Here is a 26,616-nt window from a genome sequence, read left to right as displayed (position 1 = left end):
AAAGTTAGAAAGCTAATGTAAAGTAAACAGAGAAAAAAATCACCAGGTCTGTCGCAGCCAGTGTTAGCTAAGTTCCAGTGATATGCCTGACACAATTTTTAAAATTTTAAATAACATTGAAGTTTATTTTATGTTTTATATTATACTTTAAGTTCTAGGGTACATGTGCACAACGTGCAGGTTTGTTACATATGTATACATGTGCCATGTTGGTGTGCTGCACCCATTAACTCGTCATTTACATTAGGTATATCTCCTAATGCTATCCCTCCCCCTTCCCTCTACCCTACGACAGGCCCCAGTGTGTGATGTTCCTCTTCCTGTGTCTAAGTGTTCTCATTGTTCAATTCCCATCTATGAGTGAGAACATGCGGTGTTTGGGTTTTTGTCCTTGCGATAGTTTGCTGAGAATGATGGTTTCCAGCTTCATCCATGTCCCTACAAAGGACATGAACTCATCCTTTTTTATGGCTGCATAGTATTCCATGATGTATATGTGCCACATTTTCTTAATCCAGTCTATCATTGATGGACATTTGGGTTGGTTCCAAATCTTTGCTATTGTGAATAGTGCCACAATAAACATACGTGTGCATGTGTCTTTATAGCCGCATGATTTATAATCCTTTGGGTATATACCCAGTAATGGGATGGCTACGTCAAATGGTATTTCTAGTTGTAGATCCTTGAGGAATCGCCACACTGTCTTCCACAATGGTTGAACTAGTTTACAGTCCCACCAACAGTGTAAAAGTGTTCCTATTTCTCCACATCCTCTCCAGCACCTGTTGTTTCCTGACTTTTTAATGATCGCCATTCTAACTGGTGTGAGATGGTATCTTGTTGTGGTTTTGATTTGCATTTCTCTGATGGCCAGTGACGATGAGCATTTTTTCATGTGTCTGTTGGCTGCATAAATGTCTTCTTTTGAGAAGTGTCTGTTCATACCCTTTGCCCACTTTTTGATGGGGTTGTTTTTTTCTTGTAAATTTGTTTGAGTTCTTTGTAGATTCTGGATATTAGCCCTTTGTCAGATGAGTAGATTGCAAAAATTTTCTCCCATTCTGTAGGTTGCCTGTTCACCCTGATGGTAGTTTCTTTTGCTGTGCAGAAGCTCTTTAGTTTAATTAGATCCCATTTGTCAATTTTGGCTTTTGTTGCTATTGCTTTTGGTGTTTTAGACATGAAGTCCTTGTCCATGCCTGTGTCCTGAATGGTATTGCCTAGGCTTTCTTCTAGGGTTTTTATGGTTTTAGGTCTAACAATTAAATCTTTAATCCATCTTGAATTGATTTTTGTATAAGGTGTAAGGAAGGGATCCAGTTTCAGCTTTCTACATATGGCTAGCCAGTTTTTGAAGTTTAAATCAAAGTGACTGAAATTTAAAATCTTTCCACTTCAATTTGGAGTGTATAATATGTTATACAATAACTTAATAAAATGATGATCTCATTTTATGTCCTTTTTCTTATTTCATCTGCTCATTTTGGGTTGAGGGCAGGGAAGAAAATTAGTGATATCAGGAAATATCTATTTCATTCAATCACTGAATTATTTACATATTAATAAACAATCATTGAACACATATTACTGTGTACCAAGCCCTATGCTACTTATTAGAAACACAGTATTAAAGAAGACAGACATGTTCCTATTCTCATGGAACTTATCGTCTAGTGGAGAAGACACACAATAAACAAGTAAACAGACATATAAACAAAATAATTATATAAGTGCACTTTCAAGAAAAATCAGAGTGATATGATGAGAGTAGGTGATGTTGATGGAAGTAACACCCTACAGAGGGTAGTTAGAGAAGAGCCCTGTAAAATGATGACAGGAGAACTATATCAAAGATGAGAATGAGCTTGCCATGTAAAAATCTGGTGAAGTGCATTCCAGGTATAAGAAACAACATATGTAAATGCCTTTAGGTAGGAAAGGGCTTGGTTGCTTCAGGAACAGAAATACCTGAGGGGAAGAATGGTATGAGATGTTAGAAAGATAGTCAGAAGCCAGATTGCGTTTTGCCTTCCCTGTGTGCCCCAATAGGAAGTAACATGAGTAAGCATGTAAGAATGAAAATGACACAATCTGATTGCATTTTGAAAAATACCATCCTAGTAGACGTATGAAAGGTTGGAGGAAAGAAGCAAAGAGACCAATTAAGAAGTTATTCCAGGCTGGGCACAGTGGTTCACTCCTATAATCCCAGCATTTTGTGAGGCTGAGGCGGGAGGACCACCAGAGGTTGGGAGTTTGAGACAAGCCTGGCCAACATGGTGAAACCCTATCTCTACTAAAAAATAGAAAAAAATTAGCCAGACATGGTGGCATGCACCTGTAATCCCAGCTACTCAGGAGGCTGAGGCAGGAGAATCACTTGAACCTGGGAGGCGGAAGATGCAGTAAGCTGAGATCGTTCCACTGCACTCCAGCCTGGGTGGCAGAGTAAGACTCTGTCTCAAAAAAAAAAAAAAGAACAAAGAAAAAGAAAAGAAAAGGAAAAATTATGCCTAGAGGTTTTTGGTTAAAGGAAAAAAGTATCCAATAATGCTTTCAAGGGGATGCATATTAAGTTTGAGATGCATATTACATATCTAAGGAAACAAGTCATAGAATATACATTTAGAAAATATCGGTACACAGATTATATTTAAAGCCCATCTTCTATTCCCATCTTCTATTCTCTCACTCTTGGAATTTCATTTGATACTACAGATAAAATAGATGGCTGATCTGAGGAAAACAAGCCCAATAATTCACAATTCATTCCTGCTCACAAAGGTCTATAAGATTCTGTTCTACCTAAATGTCAACCCTAGTATAAAATAAAAGAAAGAAAAACTCTTCATGGAAAAGGTGTCATTTTTAGTGACAAAACTCAATTATAGGCCATTATATTATGTTTCAAGAATCCCTAAAGTCCTCCCAAGAACAAACCAAAATTTTATTTCCATACAAAATCCAATTCTCAAATTAAAATCAGTTGAGAAGTAAATTTGAGCCAAACGTGAGTAACTATAAAGAGAAATATGTTTTTAGATTCACGCCAGCCAATTCATAACTGGACATAATAGACCAAAATTAGTCCAAGGTAAGGGTAAAAGAAACAAGGCCATATTCTCACTAATACCAGAATATAGTTTTGTGTCCCTTCACTTGGGTAAAAAATATGAATAAGTCATTTCTCATAATGAATAGATTCAAAACATGCAGAAGTTCAAGCTAATAAACTGGCTAGGTCTGTTCATACAAGTGGCAAAATGGAACCAGCTATTTATTGTTGTACTGTTCTCCTCTTTAAAATGTAGCCCCATGGGACTTTGATGTCAAAAACTTCTATTATACATTGTTCTGCAGAATTCCAGCTTAACTCAATATAATAGATATAAAACTCTAAAAATATTCTAATTGCCATGGGTTACTTCAAGGAATTCAAATTTTGACTTGAGTTTTGACTCACATTACAACAAGTATGACTGCACATTAAAATATTCTGAAAATTACTATGGCTATTAAACCCAAATTATATTAAATGAAAAGCTGAGCTGCAAAGAAAGAAAAGCCAAGGTGCCACAATGGAAGATGGAGTTATAAACCAGAATATTACGCGCATAAACTGACATTGTGTAATTTACATTTTAGCACCTATGCAGGAGCAACACAGAACTTAAAAATAAAGCCTAAGTACTACATAGGCTGAAGAGCTGAATCTAAGATGATGCACAAAGGCAGGGTATTTAAAACTCAATATCTTTAATGAAAAGATAAACTAGAAAAAGTTCATCTACTGACAAAAGAATGCACAAAGAAGTATGTCTCTGCTTATACTCTGGACTAACAAAAAAACGTCTCTCCCAGTAATTCAGAACATTGTCCTGTACTGCACACACAGGTTTATAATTTGCAGCTTGGTCCATGAACCAAGAAACCTGAAATCATCAAGAACACTAATCCCAGGCCAAATATTCCAGGAAAACACTTAGGAGAAAAATTTAAAACTTCTTAAGAGACACACCATCAGCAATGGCTGCCAAAGATTCCCATGATTTGAGGTCCTCCAAAAATAAGTTCACAGGTGAAAATTATAAATCACATGAATAATCCACCATGAACGAACATCAGCAATCATAAAAACAGAATCAAAACCAAAAGAACTTCAAATAAAAGAACAAGATATTAAAAATTATAAATATGTTTAAAATTATTAATGATGGAGTAAATAAAAACACCAAAAAGGATTAAACATATATGAAATAAAATAGAATTTCTGGAAATTAAAAATATTTTCATTGACATTTGTCTGTTTCTGCTTAGGCTATAGAAAGTAACAAGAAAACATCACTCCCACTTTAACAATGAAAATCAGCCAGGTTCAACTACAAAATCAGTTTTCTGGAGCCCTTCACTGTACTGAAGTCAAAAAGAAATTTACTGAACTAAAAACCAAAATAATAACAAGGCTCTTTGAGGAGAAAGCAAAGCAGCTTTCATCACTAACAGAGCAGTGAGAAGAGGAGGAAGCTGCCACAGATGTGAGGAGAAATAGGCTGAACTTTTAACAAATGTTGGAAAGACTGAGTGTGGGTTGGTGTAGCAGTGTTAGTATCCCTGCAACTCCAGACGCAGGGGAATCTAAACCCACCTAGTGACTATTTTCCATGATCCCTTACCAACTGCTCATAAAAAAGACTAGTGACAGTACAGAAAACCTGAGAGACAGCCCTTCGGTGGCACAGAAGTGTGATTAGAAAACTGAGAGAAGAACCCTCCAGTATTTCAGGCCTTATAATAAGAGGTAGAAAATATGCATTATCACTAAGGGATGATCATGGGAACTGAGAGAAACCCTTGACCAAAAAAGAAATAGGCACAAGAGGCTTACCAAAGCTTGCAGATGTAGCTAGAGATCTGAGGAACGCTTCAGACATGCTAGACTTTGCACTTAGTATGAAGGCATCTGCAAATGACAGAACTGCAGAAATGTTAAAAAAGATACTCTGTCAGGAACAGGCATATAGTACCTGTTGCCAAGGCAGCGGAATTGAGAGAAAACCTGCAGATACTCCAGTCCTTACAAGGAATAACAAGCAGAGGGTGTCTACTATTTCACCTGAGAAACAATGGAGTTCAGAAGACAAAAAAAGAAATAAAAATACTAATATGTTTAAAGTGCTAAAAAAAAAAGAACCATCCAACCTAGAATTATAAATCCATAAAATATATGCCCAAAAATGTGGATAAAATACATTTTCAGATGTACAAAAGTTGAAATATTTTATCCCTAGCAAACCTGCACTAAAAGAAATGTTAAAAAAAAAAAAAAAAAAAAAAAAAGCTTTTAGGCCAGGTGTGGTGGCTCACGCCTGTAATCCCAACACTTTGGGAGGCCGAGGTGGGTAGATCACGAGGTCAAGAGATTGAGACCATCCTGGCCAACATGGTGAAACCCCATCTCTACTGAAAATACAAAAATTAGCTGGGTGTGGTGGCGTGCACCTGTAGCCCCAGCTACTTGGGAGGCTGAGGGAGGAGAATTGATTGAACCCAGGAGGCGGAGGTTGCAGTGAGCAAAGATCACACCACTGCACTCCAGCAGCGAGACTCCGTCTGGAAAAAAAAAAAAAAAAAAAAAAAAAGAAGCTTTTAGGAGAGGTAAAGCAAGATGGCCACATAGAAGCCTCCAGTGATCATTCCCACCATAGAAACACCAAATTGAACAACTATCCACACAAAAAACACGATCATAAAAACCCAAAGCAGGTGAGCAATCACAGTATCTGGTTTAAACAACATATTAAGAAAACAGGAACTGAAGATAGAAAAGACCATCTTAAATCACCTACACCACCCCTCCCCAAGTCCACAGCAGCAACCATGAAGTGTGGAAAGAGAATCTGTGAGTTTGGAGGAGGGAGAGAACAGTGATTATGCGACTTAGCGTTGGAACTCAGTGCTGACCTGATGAAGTGGAAAGCAACACCAGCCAGCACTCAGCTACCACCCACAGAAGAAGCATTTAGACCAGTTCTAGCCAGAAGAGAATCACCCATCCCAGCAGTGAGAACCTGAGTTCAGACAAGCCTCACCACCATGTGCTAAAGTGTTCCGGGGTTCTAAATAAACTTGAAAGCCATTCTAGGCCACCAGACTGCGATTTCTGGGTAAGTCCTGGTGCTATGCTGGGCTTGAAGTCAGTGAACTTGGGAACATGCAACCAAGTGAGACACCAGCTGAGGTGGCAAGGGGAGTGCTTGCACCACCCCTTCCCCCAGCCCCAGGCAGTGAAGCTCACACTACTGGGAGAGACTTTGTTCCTCTGCTTGGAAGAGTAAAAAGGATTTGTCTTGCAACATGGATACCAGTTAAGCCACAGTAGAACAGGGTACCAGGCAGACTCATGAAGTCCCCATTCCAGGCTCTAGCTCCCAGACAACATTGCTAGACACACCTTGGGCAAGAAGAGAACCCGCTGCCTTGAAGAGAACCCAGTCCTGGCAGGAATCGTCACCTGCAGACTAAAGGGCCCTTGAACCCAGAATAAACACCAGTGGAAGCCAGGCAATACTTGCTGTGGGCCTTGAGTGAGACTCAGAGCCATGCTGCCCTCAGGTGTTACTCAGCACATTGCAGCCTATGGTGGTTAATAGACTCCTGCTGCATGAGAAAAGAAAAGGGAAGAGTAAAAAGGACTTTGTCTTGCAGCTGTACCAGCTCAGTGACAGTGTGGTAGAGCACCAAGTGAGCTCATGGAGTCCCACTTCCAAGCCTTCACTCCTTGACCCTGGACCTCCCCTGAGTCAAAAGGGAACTGACTACCCTGAAGGAAGAGACTCAGGATTTGAAGCATTCACTAAAAGCTGACTAAAAAGATCTTGGTACTTGAGCAAACATCAGCAGAAGCCAAGTAGTAGAGGCCACAGGTCCGCGGTGGTGGTGATGAAGGGAAAGTCCTCTTTGGAAGGAGAGGGAAGAGTGGGAAACATTTTGTCTTTCAGCTTGGATACAAGCTCAGCTGCAGCAGTACAGAGCACCAGGTAGATTTCAAGGGTTCCCAACTCCAGGCCCTGGCTCCCAGATGATATCTCTGGACCCACCCAGGATTGAGGGAAACTTACCACACTGAAAGGAAGGATGCAAGCCTGGCAGGCTTTAATCACCTGCTGATTGTAGAGCCCTTAAGCCTTGAGTGAACATAGATGATATGTTCACCAGTGGTCACTGCGGGCCTTAAGCAACTCCCAGGGCTCTGCTGCCTTTGGATCTGACGTAGCACAGTCACAGTGGTGTAGACCACAGGAGTGCTTGTGTCACCCCTCCCACAACCCCAGGCAGCTCAGCACAAAGAGAGGCTCCATTTCTTTGGAGAAAGGAAGGGAAGACAAGAGTCTCTGCCTAGTAATACATGAAATTCTCCCAGATCTTACCCAAGACCACCATGGCATCAGCACCTCGGTGAGTCTGTTAGAGTCACAGCATTAATGGGCTGGGGGTGCCCCCTTATGTAGATATGGCTACAGTGACCAAAAACTTAGATCACAACACCCAAGTCCCTTTGAATATGTGGAAAACCTACCCAAGAAAGTGCAAGTACAAACAACCCCAGACTGTGAAGACTATAATAAATACCTAACTCTTCAATGCCCAGACATCAACAAACATCAACAAGCACCAAGACTATCCAGGAAAATATGACTTCGCCAAACAAACTAATGCACAAGAGAGACAGATATGTGATCTTTCATATAGAAAATTCAAAATAGCTGTTTTGAAGAAGCTCATTGAAATTCAAGATAACATGGAGAAGGAATTCAGAATCCTATCAGATAAATTTAACAAAGAGATTGAAATGATTCAAAAGAATCAAGCAGAAATTCTGGAGTTCAAAAATGCAGCTGACATACTGAAGAATGCATCAGAGTCTCTTAATGGCAAAATTGATCAAGGAGAAGAAAGAATTAGTGAGCTTGCAGACAGCCTATTTGAATAAACACAGTGATAGGAGACATAAGAAAAAATAATAAAAAAGAATAAAGTAGGACTACAAGATTTAGAAAATCGCTTCAAAATGGCAAATCTAAGAGTTAATTGTCCTGAAAGAGGAGATAGAGAGTTAGAAAGTTTGTTCAAAGGGATAATAACAAAGAACTTCCTATACCTACAGAAAGATATCAATATTAAAGGGCAAGAAGATTAGAATACCAAAACTTAACTCCAAGAAGACTACCTCAAAACATTTAATAATCAAACTCCTGAAGGTCAAGATAAAAGCTTCCTAAAAGCAGCTACAGAAACAAACAAAAACAACATAGAATGCAGCTCCAATATGTCTGGCAGCAGACTTCTCAGTGGAAACCTTACAGACTAGGAAACAGTGGCATGACATCTTTCAAGTGGGAAAGAAAAAAAACCTTTTATCCTTGAACAGTGCATCCACTGTGATATGGTTTGGCTGTGTCCCCACCCAAATCTCACCATGAATTGTAGCTCCCACAATTCCCATGTATCATGGGAGGGACCCTGTGGGAGGTAATTGAATCATGCGGTGGGTCTTTCCCATGCTGACCTCATGATAGTGAATAAGTCTCACAAGATCTGATGGTTTTATAAAGAGGAGTTCCCTTGCACAAGCTCTCTCTTGACTGCTGCCATCCATGTAAGATGTGACTTTGCTCCTCTTCACCTTCTGCCATGACTGTGAGGCCTCCCACCCATGTGGAACTGTGAGTCAATTAAACCTCTTTCCTTTATAAGTTATCCAGTCTCGGATATGCATTTATCAGCAACATAAAAATGAACTAATACACAGTGAAAACATCCTTAAAACATGAAGGAGAAATACAGACTTCCCCAGACAAACTAAAGCTGAGAGATTTCATCAACATCAGATCTGTCCTACAGAAAATACTAGAGTTCTTCACTCTCAAAGAAAATAATGTTAATGAGCAATAAGAAATTATCTGAAGGTACAAAACTCATTGCTAATGGTAACTACATAGAAAAATACAAAAGATTACACCAATGTAATTGTGACGTGTAAGGTATGCATAACTTGAGTAGAAAGACCAAAAGATGAATCTATCAAAATAATAGCTACAAAAAATTTCTAGACAAAGACAGTATAATAAGATATAAATAGAAACAACAAAAGTTAAAAAGTGGGGAATTTAGGTTAAAGTGTACAAGTTAGCTATCCTTAGACAAAATAAATTTCAAGACAAAAACTATAAAAAGAGACAAAGAAGGTAATTATATAATGATAAAGGTGTCAATCAGCAAAAGAATATAACAATTGCAAATATATAATCACCCAACACTGGAGCACCCAGAAATAGAAGGCAAATATTATTAGAGGTCCTCTATATATATAACAATTGCAAATATATAATCACCCAACACTGGAGCACCCAGAAATAGAAAGCAAATATTACTAGAGCTAAAGAAAGAGAGAGAGACTTAAACCCCCCACCACCCACGGACAATACAATGAGACCTGAAGACTTCAACACCTCACTCTCAGCACTGGACAAATCATCCTGGCAGAAAGTCAGTTAAGAAACATCAGACATAATCTGCAGTATAGTCCAAATGGACCTAATAGATAATTACAGAACACTGCCTGCATCCAACAACTGCAGAATATACATTATTTTCCTCAGCACATGAATCATTCTCAAGCATAGACCATATGCTAGGCCACAAAACAAGTCTTTAAAAATTCAGGAAAAACTAACATTATATTAAGTATCTTCTCTGACCACAATGAAATAAAACTAAAAATCAATAACAAGAGGAATTTTACAAACCATGTGAGCACATGGAAATTAAACAATGCTCCTGAGTGACTTGTAGGCCAATGAACAAATTATGAAGGAAACTGAAAAGTTTCTTGAAACAAATGAAAATGGAAATACAACATACCAAAACCTATGAGATAGAGCAAAAGCAGTACTAAGAAGAAAGTTCATAGCAATAAACGAATACCAAAAAAGTAGAAAAACTTAAAATAAACAAACTAACAGTGCATCTTAAAGAACTAGAAAACCAAACACAAAATAAGTAGAAGTAATAATACAAATCATGGCAGAAATAAATGAAAATAAAATGAAAAAATACAAAAGATCAATAAAACAAAGTTAGTTTTTTGAAAAGGTAAACAAAATAAACAAACCTTTAGCCAGACTAAGAAAAAAAGAGGGAAACCCCAAATAAATCAAATCAAACATGAAAAAGGAGATGTTAAAATTGATATTGCAGAAATTCAAAGAATCTTTAGAGGCTACTATGAACAGCAATATGCCAGTAAGTTGGAAAACCTAGAAAAAATAGATAAATTCATAGACACATACAACCTACCAAGATTCAAACATGAAGAACTCCAAAGCTTGGATAGACCAAGAACAAGTAATGAGATCAAAGCCATAATTAAAAGTTTCCCAGCAAAGAAAAGCCCAGGATCCAACGTCTTCATTGCTGAATTTTACCAAATAGTTAAAGAAAAACTAATACCAATCTTACTCAAAGTATTCCCAAAAATAAAGGAGGGAATATTTCCAAACTCATTCTATGAGGCCATTATGACCCTGATACCAAAATCAGACAAAGACACAGTGAAAAACAAAAAAACTAAAGGCCAAAATCACTGATGAACATTGATGCAAAAATTCTCAACACAATACTAGCAAACCAAATTCAACAATACATTAGAAAGATTATTCATCATGATCAAATGAGATTTATCCCAGGGATACAAGGATGGCTCAACAAACATAAATCTATCAATTTGTTACATCATGTCAACAGAATGAAGGACAAAAACCACATGATCATTTCAATTGATAATAATAAAGCAAATGAGAAAATTCACCATTCCTTCAAGATAAAAATCCTAAAAAAAAAAAAAGAAGGAGCATATCTCAACAAAATAAAAGCCATAGGGACAGGCCTACATTGAGTATAACACTGTACAGGGAAAAACTTTTTAAAAAGGGCATAGAAGGGTATAGAAAACTAAAAGAAGGGTACATCCCCCAAAAAAAGGGTATAGAGGGAACACACCTCAACAAAATAAAAGCCATGTATGCCAGACCCGCAGCTAGTAACATACTGAACAGGGAACAACTGGAAGCATTTCCCCTTAGATCTGGAACAAGACAAGAATGACCACTTCCACCACTGTTATTCAACATAGTACTGGAAGTCCTAGATAGAACAACCAGATAAGAAAAAGAGATAAAAGGCATTAAAATGAGAAATAAATAAGTCAAATTATACTTGTTTACAGATGATCTCATTCATCTGGAAAAACCTAAAGACTCCACCAAAAAACTATTCAAACTGATAAATTCAGTAAAGTTCCAGGATATAAAATCAACATACAAAAATCAGTAGCATTTCTATATGCCAACAGTAAAAAATCTGAAAAAGAAATCAAGAAAGTCATCCCATTTACAATAAACACAAATAAAATTAAATGCCTAGGAATTAACTTAACCAAAGAAGTAAAAGATCCCTAGAACAAAAACTATAAAACATTAATGGAGGAAATTGAAGAGAACACACACAAAAAAATGAAAAGATATTTCATGTTCATGGACCGGAAAAATCAGTATTGTTAAAGTGTCCATACTAACCAAAGTAACTGACAGATTCAATGAGATCCTATTAAAATACCAGTAACATTCTTCACAGAAATAAAAAAAAATACTAAAATTTGTATGGAAACACAAAAGACCCAGAATAGCCAAAGCTATCTTAAGCAAAAAGAATAACACTGGAGGAATCACATTACTTCACTTCAAATTATACTACCAAGCTATAGCAATGAAAACAGCACAGTACTAACAAAAAAACAGATACATAGATCAATGGATCACAATACAGAACCCAGAAACAAATCCATACGTCGACAGTGAAGTTATTTTTGACAAAGGTGCCAAGAACATACACTGGGAAAATGTCAGTCTCCTCAATAAATGGTGATGGGGAAACTGCATATCCACACACAGAAGAATAAGACTAGATCCCAATCTCTTGCCAAAAGACTTATATCCAGCACCTGAAACTATGAAACTACTACCAGATAGGACACACTCCAGGACATTGGTCTGGGCAAAGATTTCTTGAGTAATACCCTAAAAGCACAGGCAACTGAAGCAAAGGTGGACAAATGGGATCACATCAAGTTAAAAAAAAAAAACTTCTGCACTTCAAAGGAAAGAATAAACAAAGTGAAGAGACAACCCACAGAATAGAAGAACATATTTGGAAACTATCATCAAGTAAAATTTGAAATATAACAAAATGACAAGTTATATAGATTATTCTAGTTTCATAAGTGAATATATTATTTCACACTATTCTGAAGAGTCTAGCTAATGCAATTAAACGACAAATAAATGAGAAAGAAGAAGGTAAACTATTATTATTTTCAGGTCGTATGGTTGCATATTATTAAAATTCAAGAGAAACAACTAAAAAATTCAAATAATATCATTCAGAAAGGTGGCTGTGTACATTAATAACACAAAAAAATCAATATCCTTTCTATATAAAAATAAGTAGAAGTAGTAAAAATATTTTATTTATAATTTTAAAATAAAATTATTAAGAAATACATAAAATTGGCTGGGTGCGGTGGCTCACACCTGTAATCCCAGCACTTTGGGAGGCTGAGGTGGGCAGATCACAAGGTCAGCAGTTCAAGACCAGCCTGGCCAACATGGTGAAACCCCGTCTCTATTAAAAATACAAAAATTAGCTGGGCATGGTGGCACGTGCCTATAATCCCAGCTACTTGGGAGGCTGAGGCAGGAGAATTGCTTGAACTGGGACCCAGGAGACAGAAGTTGCAGTGAGCCCAGATCGCACCACTGCACTCCAGCCTGAGCTACAAAGCGAGACTCTGTCTCAAAAAAATATATATATATAATTAATATAAATAAAATATATATATAATTAATATAAATAATCCTATTGAGGGACATAAAGGAAGGTGAATAGATCAAAAACATTCTAATTTTGAATATGAAGACTTAATATCATAAAGATGACAATTCTTCCCAAACTTATCCATAAATTAAATGTGATCCCAGTAAAAAACACCTATATGGCCTATTTAGGACTAAACAAATTGATTCTAAAATAAAGAAGGAAAACTAAATTAAAAAGTATAGCAAGGGAATATCGTTGCATCCTTGAGATAGGGAAAGATTTCTTAGGTTACAAAAAGCACTAACCATAAAAGAAAAAGTTAATAAATTGGACTTCATCAAAATGTAAATTATCTGTTCTCCAAAATACACTATTAAGAAAATGAAAAGCCAAGCCGCAGACAGAGAGAAGATATTCTCAATCCTTAACAGATGCTCCTTGACTTACAATGGGGATACGTCCTATAAACCAACATTAAGCTGAAAATATCTTAAGTCAAAAGCTCATTTTCAACTTACTATGTCTTTAACTTATGATGGGTTTATTTAGATGTAACTCCATCATAAGTCAAGGAGCATAATAAATGCATATTGCTTTCTCACCATTGTAAAGTTAAAAATTATAAGTCAAACCATCATAAGTCAGGAACCATCTATATATGATATTTGTTCAGTATATATAGAGTGAGAACATCTGTAAGTCAATAATAAAAAGACAAACAACCCAAATTTAAAATAGGCATAAGATTGAAGCAGACATTTCTCAAAAGACGTGATATAAATGGCCGAAAAACACGAATAATGCTCACCATCACTGATCATTAGAAAAATGGAAATAAAAAGCCAAACCAGTAACCCAACCAAATGCTGGTGAGGTTATGGAGCAACCAGAGTGTTCATATTTGGCTGATAAGAATATAAAATTGTATATGACCTTTGCAAAACTGTTTGCAATGAAAATTGAATCCAGCTTCTTGATCCAGCATACTCTACTCCTAGGTTCTACCAAAAAGAAACATATAAGCCCACAAAAAGACTTGAACACAAATGTTTATAGTGGCTTTATTATAGCCAACAACATTAGAAGCAATCCATATGTCCTGCAACAGAAAAATGGATAAACAAATTGTGGCATATTCATATAATAAAGTAGTATCAGCAATAAAAAGGAACAAACTACAGTTATAGGCAACATCACGGATGAATCTCATAGATTTTGAATTGAAAGAGGACACTACATATTATATGATTTCATTTATATGATGTTCAAAAACAGGCAAATCTACCTATGGTAATAAGGTCAGAAGGGTGATTGCATTTTGGGAGACGGGGATAAAAAACTGACAGGAAAAGGGCATGCATAAACTTCCTAGGATGATGGAAATAATATATATCTTGATGTGGTGCTAGGCACATTGGGAATATACATATCTTTCAAAATTTGTCAAACCATACTTAAATTCTGTGCATCTTATTATGTACAAGTTACACTTCAATTTTTTACAGAAAGGAAATAAAATAGCCAGGAAATTTTTGTAAAGAAGAGTAATGTGAGGAAACTAACTTCAGTGGTGTAACAAATGTAGGGGTGGGGGAGATAGGAGTTGTAATCTGCCACAGTGGGGAGGAGTATTGTAACACTAAATTTGTATCAAATTTAGTTTTGTTCACATATGGAGTTAATAACCAGGCCAATTTTTAGTCCCTTCTCATATTTTTGAAATATTTTCTACAGGCAGTTCATCCACCTCATACTGTCTATAGCCGGGGTGGTCCACTCCCAACAACAGTCCCTCAGTATGCCACTGACCATGGCTACAAGCTACCAGTAACACATACTAAAAAGACGCAGTCATTAAACTATGTGGTACTTGTACGGGCAAAATAATTGAAAAATCAATGGGCAGATTAAAGAGACCAGAAATATACCAGAATGCATATGGGAATTCTATATATGAAAAAAGTGGCTGTGAACATTAGTGGATAAAAAATAGGTTACTCAATAAATAGTATTATGACAAATGAGTAACAATATGAAATAAAGTAGGATCCATATCTTATATTGTACATCAAAATAAATTCTGAATAAATCAAAGTCGTAAATGTTTTTTAAAACTTAAAAACTATTCCACAAAAAAGATAAAATATTGGAGAATTTATTTTTGTAATCTTGAAATAAAGAAACTTTTACTGTATGTAACAAAATCCAATGCTAAAAAGACTGATAAATTTGACTAAAGGCAATTAAATGGTTTTACATCTAAATGAAGTCAAAAGGAAAAACCTGAGATATTTCCAGCATATGTGATAAAGAATTATATTCTTTAACAAATAAACCATATTTAAAAATACAAATATAGTAATACAAATGAGCAAAGAATAGTACACAATAAGAGAAATGCAGAGAGTGATGTCAGGAAGATGGCAGAGTAGGATTTTTCTACCCTCACCCCCTCTCAGAAGCATCAATTTAAACAATGATCCAACCATAAAAATACACTCACAAGAGCTAAGGAATCCAGGTAAGAGATTATAGCACCTGGGTGGAACACAGAAATAAGAACAGACGCATCGAAGAGGGTAGGAAGGACAGTTTCACATTATTTACATCACCCCTCCCTCACATCCCTGCAGTACAGTGCCAAGAGAGATCATTTCTGTGGGGGGGCGGGGCGGGGAAGAGAGTGAAGTAAGCACCTGACTTCAGTGGGTACCCCAGTATCAGGCCTTCCCCAGTGACCACTGACACAAAGCCAGCTCCTGTGGATCCCATCTCCAAGCTTCCCCTAGCACCAGGCCATCCCTCCTGGCCCCAGGCTCCAGGCTCCCCGACATTGAACTCAGGCTGTAGGCCCATACCAGGATAAGACCAGCCCCTACACACCAAGGTTCCTGTCCTTTTCCAGTGCTGGGCCAGCTCTGTGGCCTCAGGCTCCAGGCTAGACCCTATAGACCTACATTTCAAGCCTTTCATGTTGGCTCAGGGACCAAGCAAGTCCCATCACCAGGCTAGCGCCCACAGCCTCAGACTCCAGGTTGGACCTGGTAGCTCCAGTCATCAGGCCAGCACCTGTGGACACAGACTCCATGCCAGCACCCACAGTCCCAGGCTCTAGAGCCAGCCAGTGCCAGGCCAGCCCATGATGCCCTAGGCTGCAAGTCATCAGCCCTTATGAATGCAGACTACAGGCCACACACATATGCTGGAAACATGCCGGCCCCTGTGGGCACAGGAGTCAGGCCTACTCATCCACTGACCCAGGTACCAAGCCATCTGACCCACAGACTCCAGCAGCAAGCCTGCCCATGGATCCTGAAGACACTTGGTCTAGAATCTCTGAACAGGCTAACTGGTAAAGGGCTTTCCCTGCTGAAGCCAGTTTGTAAAGAGAACAAGAAGAGCTTACTTCTTCAAATGTGCCCACACCAATACAAGTCCAAAAGATCGTGAATACTCAGAGAAACATGACATCATCAAAAGATCAAAATAAAGCACTGATGGTACAGGAGTTAAGAAATTATTTAGGCAGATAGTGAGGGTAAGGAAGTCCTTGGTAAGGTTTACCTTTTAATGAAAAGCAACCCACAAATCATTTTCTTTTTGTTTGTTTGTTTGTTTGTTTGGAGACAGGGTCTTGCTCTGTCGCCCAGGCTCGAGTGCAGTGGCACAATCTCGGCTCACTGCAACCTCCACCTCCTGGGTTCATGTGATTCTCCTACCTCAGCCTCCCAAGTAGCTGGGATTACAGGTGTGCCCCACCATGCCCGGCTAATTGTTGCATTTTTTAGTAGAGACAGGGTTTCTCCACGTTGGTCAGGCTGGTCTTGAAAATGAAAATAAATCAGTTTATTCTGCCAGAGATAAGAAATCACAAGCAGTTTCATACAAAAAAGACCTGGTCCATAAGGAGTTCTCTCCCAGCTCTGTCCTAGTCAGACAGATTAAATCAAGGCCCTGGAAAGACCCAGCAAATCTAACAGGAGAAGAATCTATGCAGAACCTATTAGATCAAGGATACCCCCAACAGATCAGGAGTACCAGTCCATGACCTGTTAGGAACTGGGCTTCACAGCAGGAGGCTAGTGGCGGGAGAGTGAGCAAGCAAACTTTATCTATACTTATAGCAGCTCCCCGCCTTGCATTACCATCTGAGCTCTGCCTCCTGTCAGATCAGTGTCGGCATTAGATTCTCACAGGAACACAAATCCTATCGTGAACTGCACATGGGAGGGATCTAGGTTGCGTGCTGCTTATAAGACTCTAACGCCTGATGATCTGTCACTGTCTCCCATCAACCCCAGATGGAACCATCTAGTTGCAGGAAAACAGGCTCAGAGCTCTCACTGATTCTACAATATGATGAACTGTATAACTATTTCATTATATATTACAATGTAATAATAATAGAAATAAAGTACACAGTAACTGTAATGTGTTTGAATAATCCCGAAACCATCTCCTCACCCCTGTGTGGCTGGGACTACAGGCATATGCCACCATGCTAGGCTAATTTTTTTTTGTATTTTTAGTAGAGATGGGGTTTCACCATGTTGGCCAGGCTAGTCTCAAGCTCCTGGCCTCAAGTGATCTGCCCACCTTGGCCCCCAAAAGTGCTAGGATTATAGCTGTGAGCCACCACACCTGGCCAATAAATGTTCAATGATATTATTAATAAACATATCTACCCTGGTTTCCTGAAAGCTCTCCAAATTCAATATCTTCATAAAATCATTGCCTTCCCTACCGTCACCCTCTGACCCTCACCACCCCAAAACGGCTCCTCCATCTTCCATATACTGGTTTCAGCACAAATATCCTCATTCAATGCAGAAAGCTAGTTGTCATCCTTGACTCTTCCATCTTTTTATTCTCTTCTCAACTCTCAAATCCACCAACCCTATATAGCTACTGACATTTTCTCCCACTTTAAGAGCTCATAAACTCTCACTGATGGTATTTTTTAGTTATGGGAATCCCATGCAGGATAAGAAAACAGATTTCATTTTCAGTTATAGATTGGATGGAATGGTATTCATGATTGAAATAACTTGCTCAAAGCAGTTATCTAAAAGATAAAAAAGTAGTAAAATGTATAATAAAAATGTATGACCTGTGCCTGCTCACAAGAAGTTAGGTATGCTGCAATTATAAATATGCTTTGTCATCTCTCCAACTTTCTGTGAACTCTATCACAGCCAAACTGAAAGTCATTTTAAATCATTTCTTACTAATATCATCTTCTATAAAACTTCAACATATGTTCTTTATTAATATTTTCAGTTGTCATATACATTTTTTATAATTGCCCTATAGGATATTTTAATTCACAGAATTTTCACAGTGTGGATTTTTAATCCCTTTTTATAGGAGACCTGTATTAGTCCATTCTCATATTGCTATAAAGAAATACCTGAGACTGCATAATTTATAAAGAAAATAGGTTTAATTGGCTCACAGTTTCTCAGGCTGTACAGGAAGCATGATTCTGGCATCTGCTCGGCTTCTGGGAGGCCTCAGAAAACATATAAACATGGCTTCAGGAAACATGCAATCATGGCAGAAAGTGAAGGGGAGCCAGCACATCTTACATGGCCAGAGCAAGAGTTACATACTTTTAAACAACCAGATCTTGTAAGAACTCTATCAGGAGAACAGCACCAAAGGGATGGTGCTAAACCATTCATGAAGGATCCACCCCCATGATCCAATCACCTCTCACCAGGCCCCGCCTCTAACACTGGGGATTACAACTGAACATGAGATTTGAGCAGGGATACAAATCCGAATCATATCAAGACCTAAATCAGATTTTCTAAGTTCATTTGTGCATTTATTCTAAATATGCAATCAGGTAAGTGGTTTTTAAAATTACGTATCTTTTTTCTAAACTTAGAATGTATAATATATTCAAACAAATAGTCAGTAGCCTCTCTCTGCCTTTTAAATTACTCAAAACTCTTCTAGCCTTCTAGAATCATTTTGTCCTATATTCTTATTGAATAGTATGCTGTCTAAATAATACAGTCCAAAATACCTCTATGTTGCTGATAAAAATACTCTGGATGTTTGTCTAATTTCCTAGTTAAACAATGTAAGAATGCTGGTCTTCGTCAGGTTTACAATACAATAGGACTAATGGTAGTAGTAATATATAAACTTGTGATTTTTTTATGAGTTTGCTATGACAGACGGTTATATTCAGTTTCTAGAATGATTTTATTAAGGTGATTTACATCTTACTGTATTAATAAATAGAAGTGCAAATGCAAATAAATTAATCTACCACTGTTAAGTCAGTATTTACTAGAATGAAGCTCCACACAGCCATTGCCCAGATGAAATGGAATAATCAAAAATGATGTAATTTGAAAAATACTTTTAAGTATATGCTAAATTACATATACTTAATTTAGCATAAGTACATGCTAAATTGCAACTCTATATGAGAATAACAATGAGCAGCTAGAAGAATACACAGGTTATGAAGGCCTATGTGCTTAAATTATGAAGGTATAATGCACTTAATCAGAAAGAGATTACATTGAAAAGACAGAGCACCTTCCTCTGAACATCATAGCTGCAGCTGCAAACCAAAAGATAACTTGTATACTTCTGAAATGTGAGAATTACTGCAGGTCATATATCACCCTTCCACACCCTTCATTTCAATAATCATGACCATTAGTAACATTATTCTTGTACAATAAAAGTTAACAACTGTTACTAACAAGTGAACTTTTTATCTAGTGTTGTCTCAAGAGATACCAATATCCTAAGAAAACTAATAACTGTTGTAAAAAGAGAGAAAGGAATAATTTAATACCCACATTAAAGTTGCCTTTCTATAAACAGATGATACGCCTCTAGACAGTGAAATGGGCTTAATTTTGTTCCAAAACTTTAATTTCATGTTGTTCTCACTAGACACGCCTAGGTCAGTATTTAGTAATAGATGAACAGTTAGATATATGTTCTGGCCTGTGAGAAAATAATTTACCATAGAGTGTAAGTTTACTTATTTGCTCTATGCATCCTAAAAGGTCTGGGAAACATTAAATTATGTTTAAAAAATTTCATTTCTCTTTATTTTGATCCTATGTAAAATAGAAAATTCATAACTGAGGAAAAATTCAATCTCTAAGACCAACATGTTCATAGTAATTTACTACTAACAACCTGAGGTTATTTATATGTAATAAATGAGAAAATGTGTTAAATTATCCTACTTCTTAAAACATGTATAGAGGCAAAAACATACAGATGAGTACTGGGCAATGATCATCATGCACTTCCTTTACTGCACTTCTGCATTTCTGAAGAAAATCAACTCTAGATGTTTGTATGGCTTCCCTGCTGCATACTGCATATCTTACTAGTGTTTCCATTAGGAATGTTTTTGGGTATAAGAAGCAAAAAAACACTGACTACCAGTGACAGAAACAAATTTGGGAAGGGAATATTTTTCTCACATTGGGAAAAGTATCTGATTACATTGAATCAGTGGCTCGACAATGTCATGACTAATGACTCCAGTGCTCTTGGCCTTTCCTTCATCATCACAAATGGCTGGTCAAGTCAAAACATTACTTTTGCACTAAAAGGTTGTGCCAGCTACATTTTTTTTTAACTTATGACCTCCCAGCAGCTCTCAAAGACTTTCTTATAACTCATTTGCTAGAACTGTGTCACACAGCCATTCCCAGTTAGAGGAAAGCTAAGAATATTTTATATTTTTCCAGTCTATCTAGTGGGGATTGCAAGAGGGAAGGAAGTTAAAAATGTCTGTTGGAGGAAGGGCACAGTGGCTCATGCCTGTAATCCCAGCACTTCAGGAGGCCGAGGCATTTGAGATCAGCCGGGCCAACATGGCAAAACTCCATCTCTACTAAAAATACACACAAAAATGTACCCAGGGGTGGTGGCAGGCGCCTGTAATCCCAGCCACTTGGGAGGCTGAGGCAGGAGAATCACTTGAACTCGGGAGGTGGAGATTGCAGTGAGCTGAGATCACACCACAGCACTCCAGCCTGGGCAACAGAGTGAGTGAGACTCCTCCCTCCCCACCCCCACAAAAAAAAAAAAAAAAAAAGGTTGTTGAGCCATTGAGCAGAGTCAAAAACAGTCTCCTTTTTCAGCTACTCAACATTCCATATGTATATTTTACATGTAATACATTCACCTCCTCCATAAAGGAGGTAATCCCAAAGTTTCATCTAGTTATAAAATCTAATTCCAAATCCAGGATCTCTGAGGAAAAACAAATCTTACCATCATGGCCCAGTGTGCATCATTGTGAACCACTCAACTATACACTAGAAGACAAATTACACCTGTTCCCAATACACCCAATACACAATGACTGAGAAAAAACAGGGTAACTGTAATAAAAACTCTCATTCAGAAGTATGAACAATAATAAATATACAGCAACAACTGTCCATAGCACACAGCAACCCATATATGAACAATAGCTTAGTTTCATTGGTTAACCTATCTAGCTGCCCCTGATTGAGCTATCTAGATATTTTCCCTTGATGACTGTCTTTCATGTCCCTTGATTCTACCTTGGCAGGATGTCCCTTGCCTATTATCCTCCTTGGCATTAGATACGATTGGGACTAGCAAGTATACTCTTCTTAGAGTCTGTATGGCATTCACATGCACTGCTAGAATATACATCATATTGCTAGTATGAGTTCAAGAGCTTGTATATTGCCTTAGAAGTTGAAAACTCATAGAATTTGCTGTCTAGACTTAGGATTACTTTAACCATTAGCCACATGTGGTTATTTAAATTAAAATTAATTAAAATTAAAGAAAATTTAAAATTCAGTTTCTCAGTCAACCAGCCACTTTTCAAGTGTTCAATAGCTATATGTGACTAGAACCTACTGAATTGGATAGTGAAGATGTAAAACATTTTCATCATTGCTGAAAGTCCTATTGAACAGTGATGCATAGTATTATAAAAAGGCCTGCTGAATTTTATTTGCAATGTCCCAAATCCACACAAAATTATACTTTTATCTTGTAGTCAATATTTAGTTTAAAATATAGACTGTTATATTATGAAATCTTATCAATGCATAAAAGTCATTTCTAAAGCTGAGTTTTATCATCAAGTGCCTCACTTCTGGGATGGGTATCAGAATTCATTGTGGAAGCCACAAACAATAATTAGACCATTATGCATCCTGCATTAACTCTGGACACAAAAGTAGCACCAGAGATTCTAAAGGTTATAAATTGCCTGAATTATGCTACTTGTGAGTCAGAAAATCAGGTGGGCTGGAAGATAGCTTATAGGTTCTCTAGGGAACCTGTCCCAGATCAAGGATGACGCACATTCTGGGACATGTCTACAGAAATTGACCCATATATCTTCAAAACTGCATCTAAAATTTGGTAGGATTCCTACAGGTTTTTTTTTTTTAAGGAAAGAAAAAGAAAGAAATTGCAGTAACCTTTTTTCTACTAAGAGATTTTATTCTGAACCCACATTCGATATTTGCCACCATCTACATCATCCCCAACTGAGTAACTAAAGACTTGGAGAGGAAGAAAAAGGCTCCAACTGGTAAAAGGAAAAAAAAAAAAAAAAAAAGAAGGCACTATTTAGAAACTATCAGCTGAATGATATTCTCTTTGAGTTTTATGCCAATTTGAAATGGGAAAACTTGAAAAGTCCTCAACTTTAAGTCTGACTCATCCAAAAGAATCAGATAAAATGATTTTTATCTATATTTGCAGGGAGTCATCAGTCTCCATGGCAGATCCAAATTCAAATTAGACCACTAAGGGCACACACTAGCAGATTATTAAAACCTAGCCGGTAGTCTAGTCGTATCTACCTGAGTATTTTAAAGTATGAATACATCCAACATTTAACATGAAGATAATAAGGTAAACATTTTACCAAATTCTAAAACATATAAGAAAAATAAAATACATGAAATACTTGTAATCAACTGCCAAATATATACTTCAGAAAATTCATATTCAGTGTTATTACTTCAATATTATAACAGTTAAATCTTTATACTAAGTCAGAAGGTTAAGATTTTAAAACCTTATCAGTGCAATGATGAGTTTAGCATAATAGAAGATTATAGAAATTTATCACAATGAGGAATGCTATGAGGTTTCCTTGAAAAAAATGCTAAATTCTAAAAGGGCAAGCCTTTTTAAAAATCAAATAATCAACTTTTCATCTATAATATATGAAGTGTAAATAATTTAATGTAAGTTTTTCAGTAAAAGCAGATAGCATGCTTAAATAAGCCATAATGTTTAGTAATTACCATGCATCATAACTATAACAAAACACTGAGAAGTATATAAATTAAATATAGCTACAAAATTAAAACTGGCAATAACAACAATAAGGAAAAACTAATATTAGACAGAAAAAAAGACTCTAACCACTTTGTCCTCCTGGAGTGAATATCCACGAAAGCAAGTTAGAAAAGACAAAACAAAAAAGAAATAATTAATTCCATTCTTAAAACAAGTAAGAGTTTTAAAAAGTTTTCTTACTGAAATTAAAATTCTGAAAATGTCTAAATTACATTTTGACTGAAATCTAAAATTCTAGATTTTAAAAAATTTTAGGGGAGATTTTTTTCCATACATTTCATTCAATTCAAGCAAAAGCATGCTACATAAGAGAATATATTAAGATATATAAACAAAATAATTTCCATAACAGCAATTAAACATCCAAACATTGGGAAAAAAAGAATACTCTTCCTACAAACAAAATCAGTTAAACACTGAGCTCAAAAAACTGAAAAATGTTTAAGAAAAAAGTTTTATATACAAAGACAATAAAAAACATAGCATCAATGTTTAATTTCATCATATACTATCAAAAGTAGATAAAATGTAATTTTCATGAATTATACATATTGTTTCTGAAGTTTATCTCTGTCCCAATTATTCAGAAGTCTTTTATACTTAATATAACTAAAAAGAAAATCTTTTTGAAGTTGTTATTATTGATTACCACTGGTAATTTGGGGTCACTGTTTCCCAATATGATAAGTGTGGAAAATAAAATGAGAAAATACATATTTTGGTGAAAAGGTGATTTAAATACACTACAAAGTAAACTCGTTTCATTTCTCTTTTCTTTAACATAAAGTAACAATAACAGTGAAAGTGACAATGCAATAATAATGGCTGATACAAGAACTTACAATAATTAAAACCAAAATCATGTGTTTTGAGATATCACTGTTTCTTTGAAATATGGGTGATAGTACAACATTTGTGACTCAGAGGAAAGACAATCGCAAAGTCCTATATTAAAATCCCACATTTTGGGGAGCTGAACAATCAGAACACATGGACACAGGGAGGGGAACAACATACCATACACTGGGGCCTGTTGGTCGGGGGCAGGCAGTAGGGGTTGGGGACGTAAAGCATCAGGAAAAATAGCTAATGCATGCTGGGCTTAATACCTAGGTGATGGGCTGATAGGTGCAGCAAACCACCATGGCACACATTTACCTATGTAACAAACCTGCACATCCTACACATGTATCCTGAAACTTACAATAAAATTAAAAATAAAAACAACATCTTGTCTCACTTCAGATCTTGCACTATAGCCACTCAATAGTGCTGCCTCTATATAATGCCAGTGTCCTTGGTTGATTTTATATCTCTTTTCTCTGTAATTTAATTGATCAGCTAATTATTTTAGGTCATAATTACTAGACCTGGAAACTCCAGTGGTAACTTGAAGTATGCCCAGGAATATTCATTAAAAATTTAATAATATAATTACATGTTAAAATTTCTTTTAAATAGTTAACATCTTATCCTATTTTATTATCTAAAAAAATTTTATACCAACTACTTTTTTCTCAAAATCAACCATCCTTATGGCCATCCTTACTATCTTATCACTTCTAATAATCAGTCACCCTTCCTCTCCACAAGATCAATTTACTTTAAGTATTACTCCCAAATCTACCTTCTCATTATCACTTATATATCATTGATTCTATCATTATTTTCCACCTCTGATATTTCCTCTTATCATGGCATCATTTCAGACTATATATGACAAAATCATCTGTCAATAACTATTCTTTGTGCAACTTTCCATGATTAGTTCCCCAGTCTCCTAGGAAACTAATGTTAATTTCCCCTCAGAATCCTTCTTTAGATAGAGGTATTCCATCTTTCTGATCCCTCCCTCTGTATCAGTGCTCTATATTCTATATAGTTAAACTACCATCACTTGCCTCTCACTTCTTGACTACCTTCTATAATCAACCCAAAAATACCTCTCTTTCACACCACTACAATATTCTCTCTCAAGGCTGGTCTTCTTTTTTCCAAGAATAACAACAATTAAATTCTGTCTGTATAGTTTATATTTTTAATTCATCCACAAGTTTAGATTGTTATCTTCCATAAAACATTATCACAGTGCTGAGCTACAGCAAAGAGCTGGACTTAAATGCAATGCTTATCCCATAATAACATGCCCATAGTAAGTACACTAGACTTCTTTGTTCCATTAATTCACTGACCCATTATGTGCCAAAACATAGAAGCCTACAGCAGTCAAGGGGAATTAAACAGATCTAATCAATTAATAATAATACATTTTTAAGAGTACTAGATTGGAGGTCTGAAGAATCCAGTGTGGCACAAAAAAGTGAGTGGTTAATTCACAGGAGATACCCAAAGAAAGCATCATAAAGGAGATGATGCTTAAATCCAGAAAAATAAGTAAGTGCTCATCAAGTGGGTAAGAATTGTGGACTGGGAGTGGGATCTAGAGGGGATAAAAGAAGTATTTCAGGAAGAAAGAAAAAAAGGCAGAAATAAGAGAAGTGTAAGTAGTATAATCTGGTTAAGACATCTAGAATGGAGTGAAGCTCATGCCTAGAGTTAGGCAAGGAATAAATCAGAGAGCGGTGACTCTTTATGCCATTAGAAACTTCACTCAGGTGATGAGGAGTCACTGAATCATTTTTAAACAGAAGGTAAAAATAATCAAATCTGCATTTTACAAATCACTATAGCAGTATTTGAAGGATGTGATTAACAGGCCAAAACTGAAGCAGAGAGACCAATTACAAGATTGGCCTTAGTCTAGGTGACAGAAGATAAGAACCTAAAAAAGACAGCATCCGTAGTTTACATAGAGAGACAGGAAATGATAAAATCAAAAAAAATTGGGGAAAGGAAAGAAATCTGAGATGATTCCTACCTTTCTGGCTTAGATGACAAAGTGGATAGTAGGGCCAATTAAAAAGTTGAAAATTATAGGAGGTGTAGATTTGGGGGTTCTTCCAGCAATAGGAAATACATGGAAAGTCTGCTTGGACTAAGTGAGATTCAGCAGTATTCTAATGTATTTACCGCAAAGGACTTAGAAACACAAGATATTAGGCCGGGCATGGTGGCTCATGCCTGTAAACCCAGAACTTTGGGAGGCCGAGGCAGGCAGATCACCTGAGGTCAGTAGTTCGAGACCAGCCTGGCCAAAGTGGCGAAACCTCGTCTGTACTAAATATACAAAAATTAGCCAAGCATGGTGGTGTGTGCCTGTAATCCCAGCTACTCAGGAGGCTGAGGCAGGAGAATCACTTGAACCCAGCAAGTGGAGGTTGCAATGAGCCAAGATTGCACCACTGCACTATAGCCTGGGCAACA

At 36.8% G+C, this 26,616-nt stretch overlaps 1 protein-coding gene across 31 annotated transcripts in view; it reads right to left on the bottom strand.

Annotated features, from left to right (window-relative positions):
* RIMS2 (regulating synaptic membrane exocytosis 2) overlaps window positions 1-26,616 on the bottom strand; it is a 743,118-nt gene that overhangs the window by 515,003 nt on the left and 201,499 nt on the right. For 15 of the 31 annotated variants that reach the window (XM_034966469.3, XM_055116819.2, XM_055116823.2 and 12 more), the window contains one exon: window positions 23,359-23,370. The exons of the other annotated variants lie outside the window; for them this stretch is intronic. In XM_034966469.3, coding sequence (XP_034822360.2) covers window positions 23,359-23,370 — 12 coding nt within the window. The remainder of the gene's footprint in view (window positions 1-23,358; window positions 23,371-26,616) is intronic. 31 annotated transcript variants of the gene reach the window in all.

The sequence above is a fragment of the Pan paniscus genome, chromosome 7 (genome assembly GCF_029289425.2).
Source record: "Pan paniscus chromosome 7, NHGRI_mPanPan1-v2.0_pri, whole genome shotgun sequence".
NCBI classification, from domain to species: Eukaryota; Metazoa; Chordata; class Mammalia; order Primates; family Hominidae; genus Pan; species Pan paniscus.
Note: the sequence above shows the minus strand (reverse complement) of the source record. Positions and strands in the feature narration are given on the sequence as shown.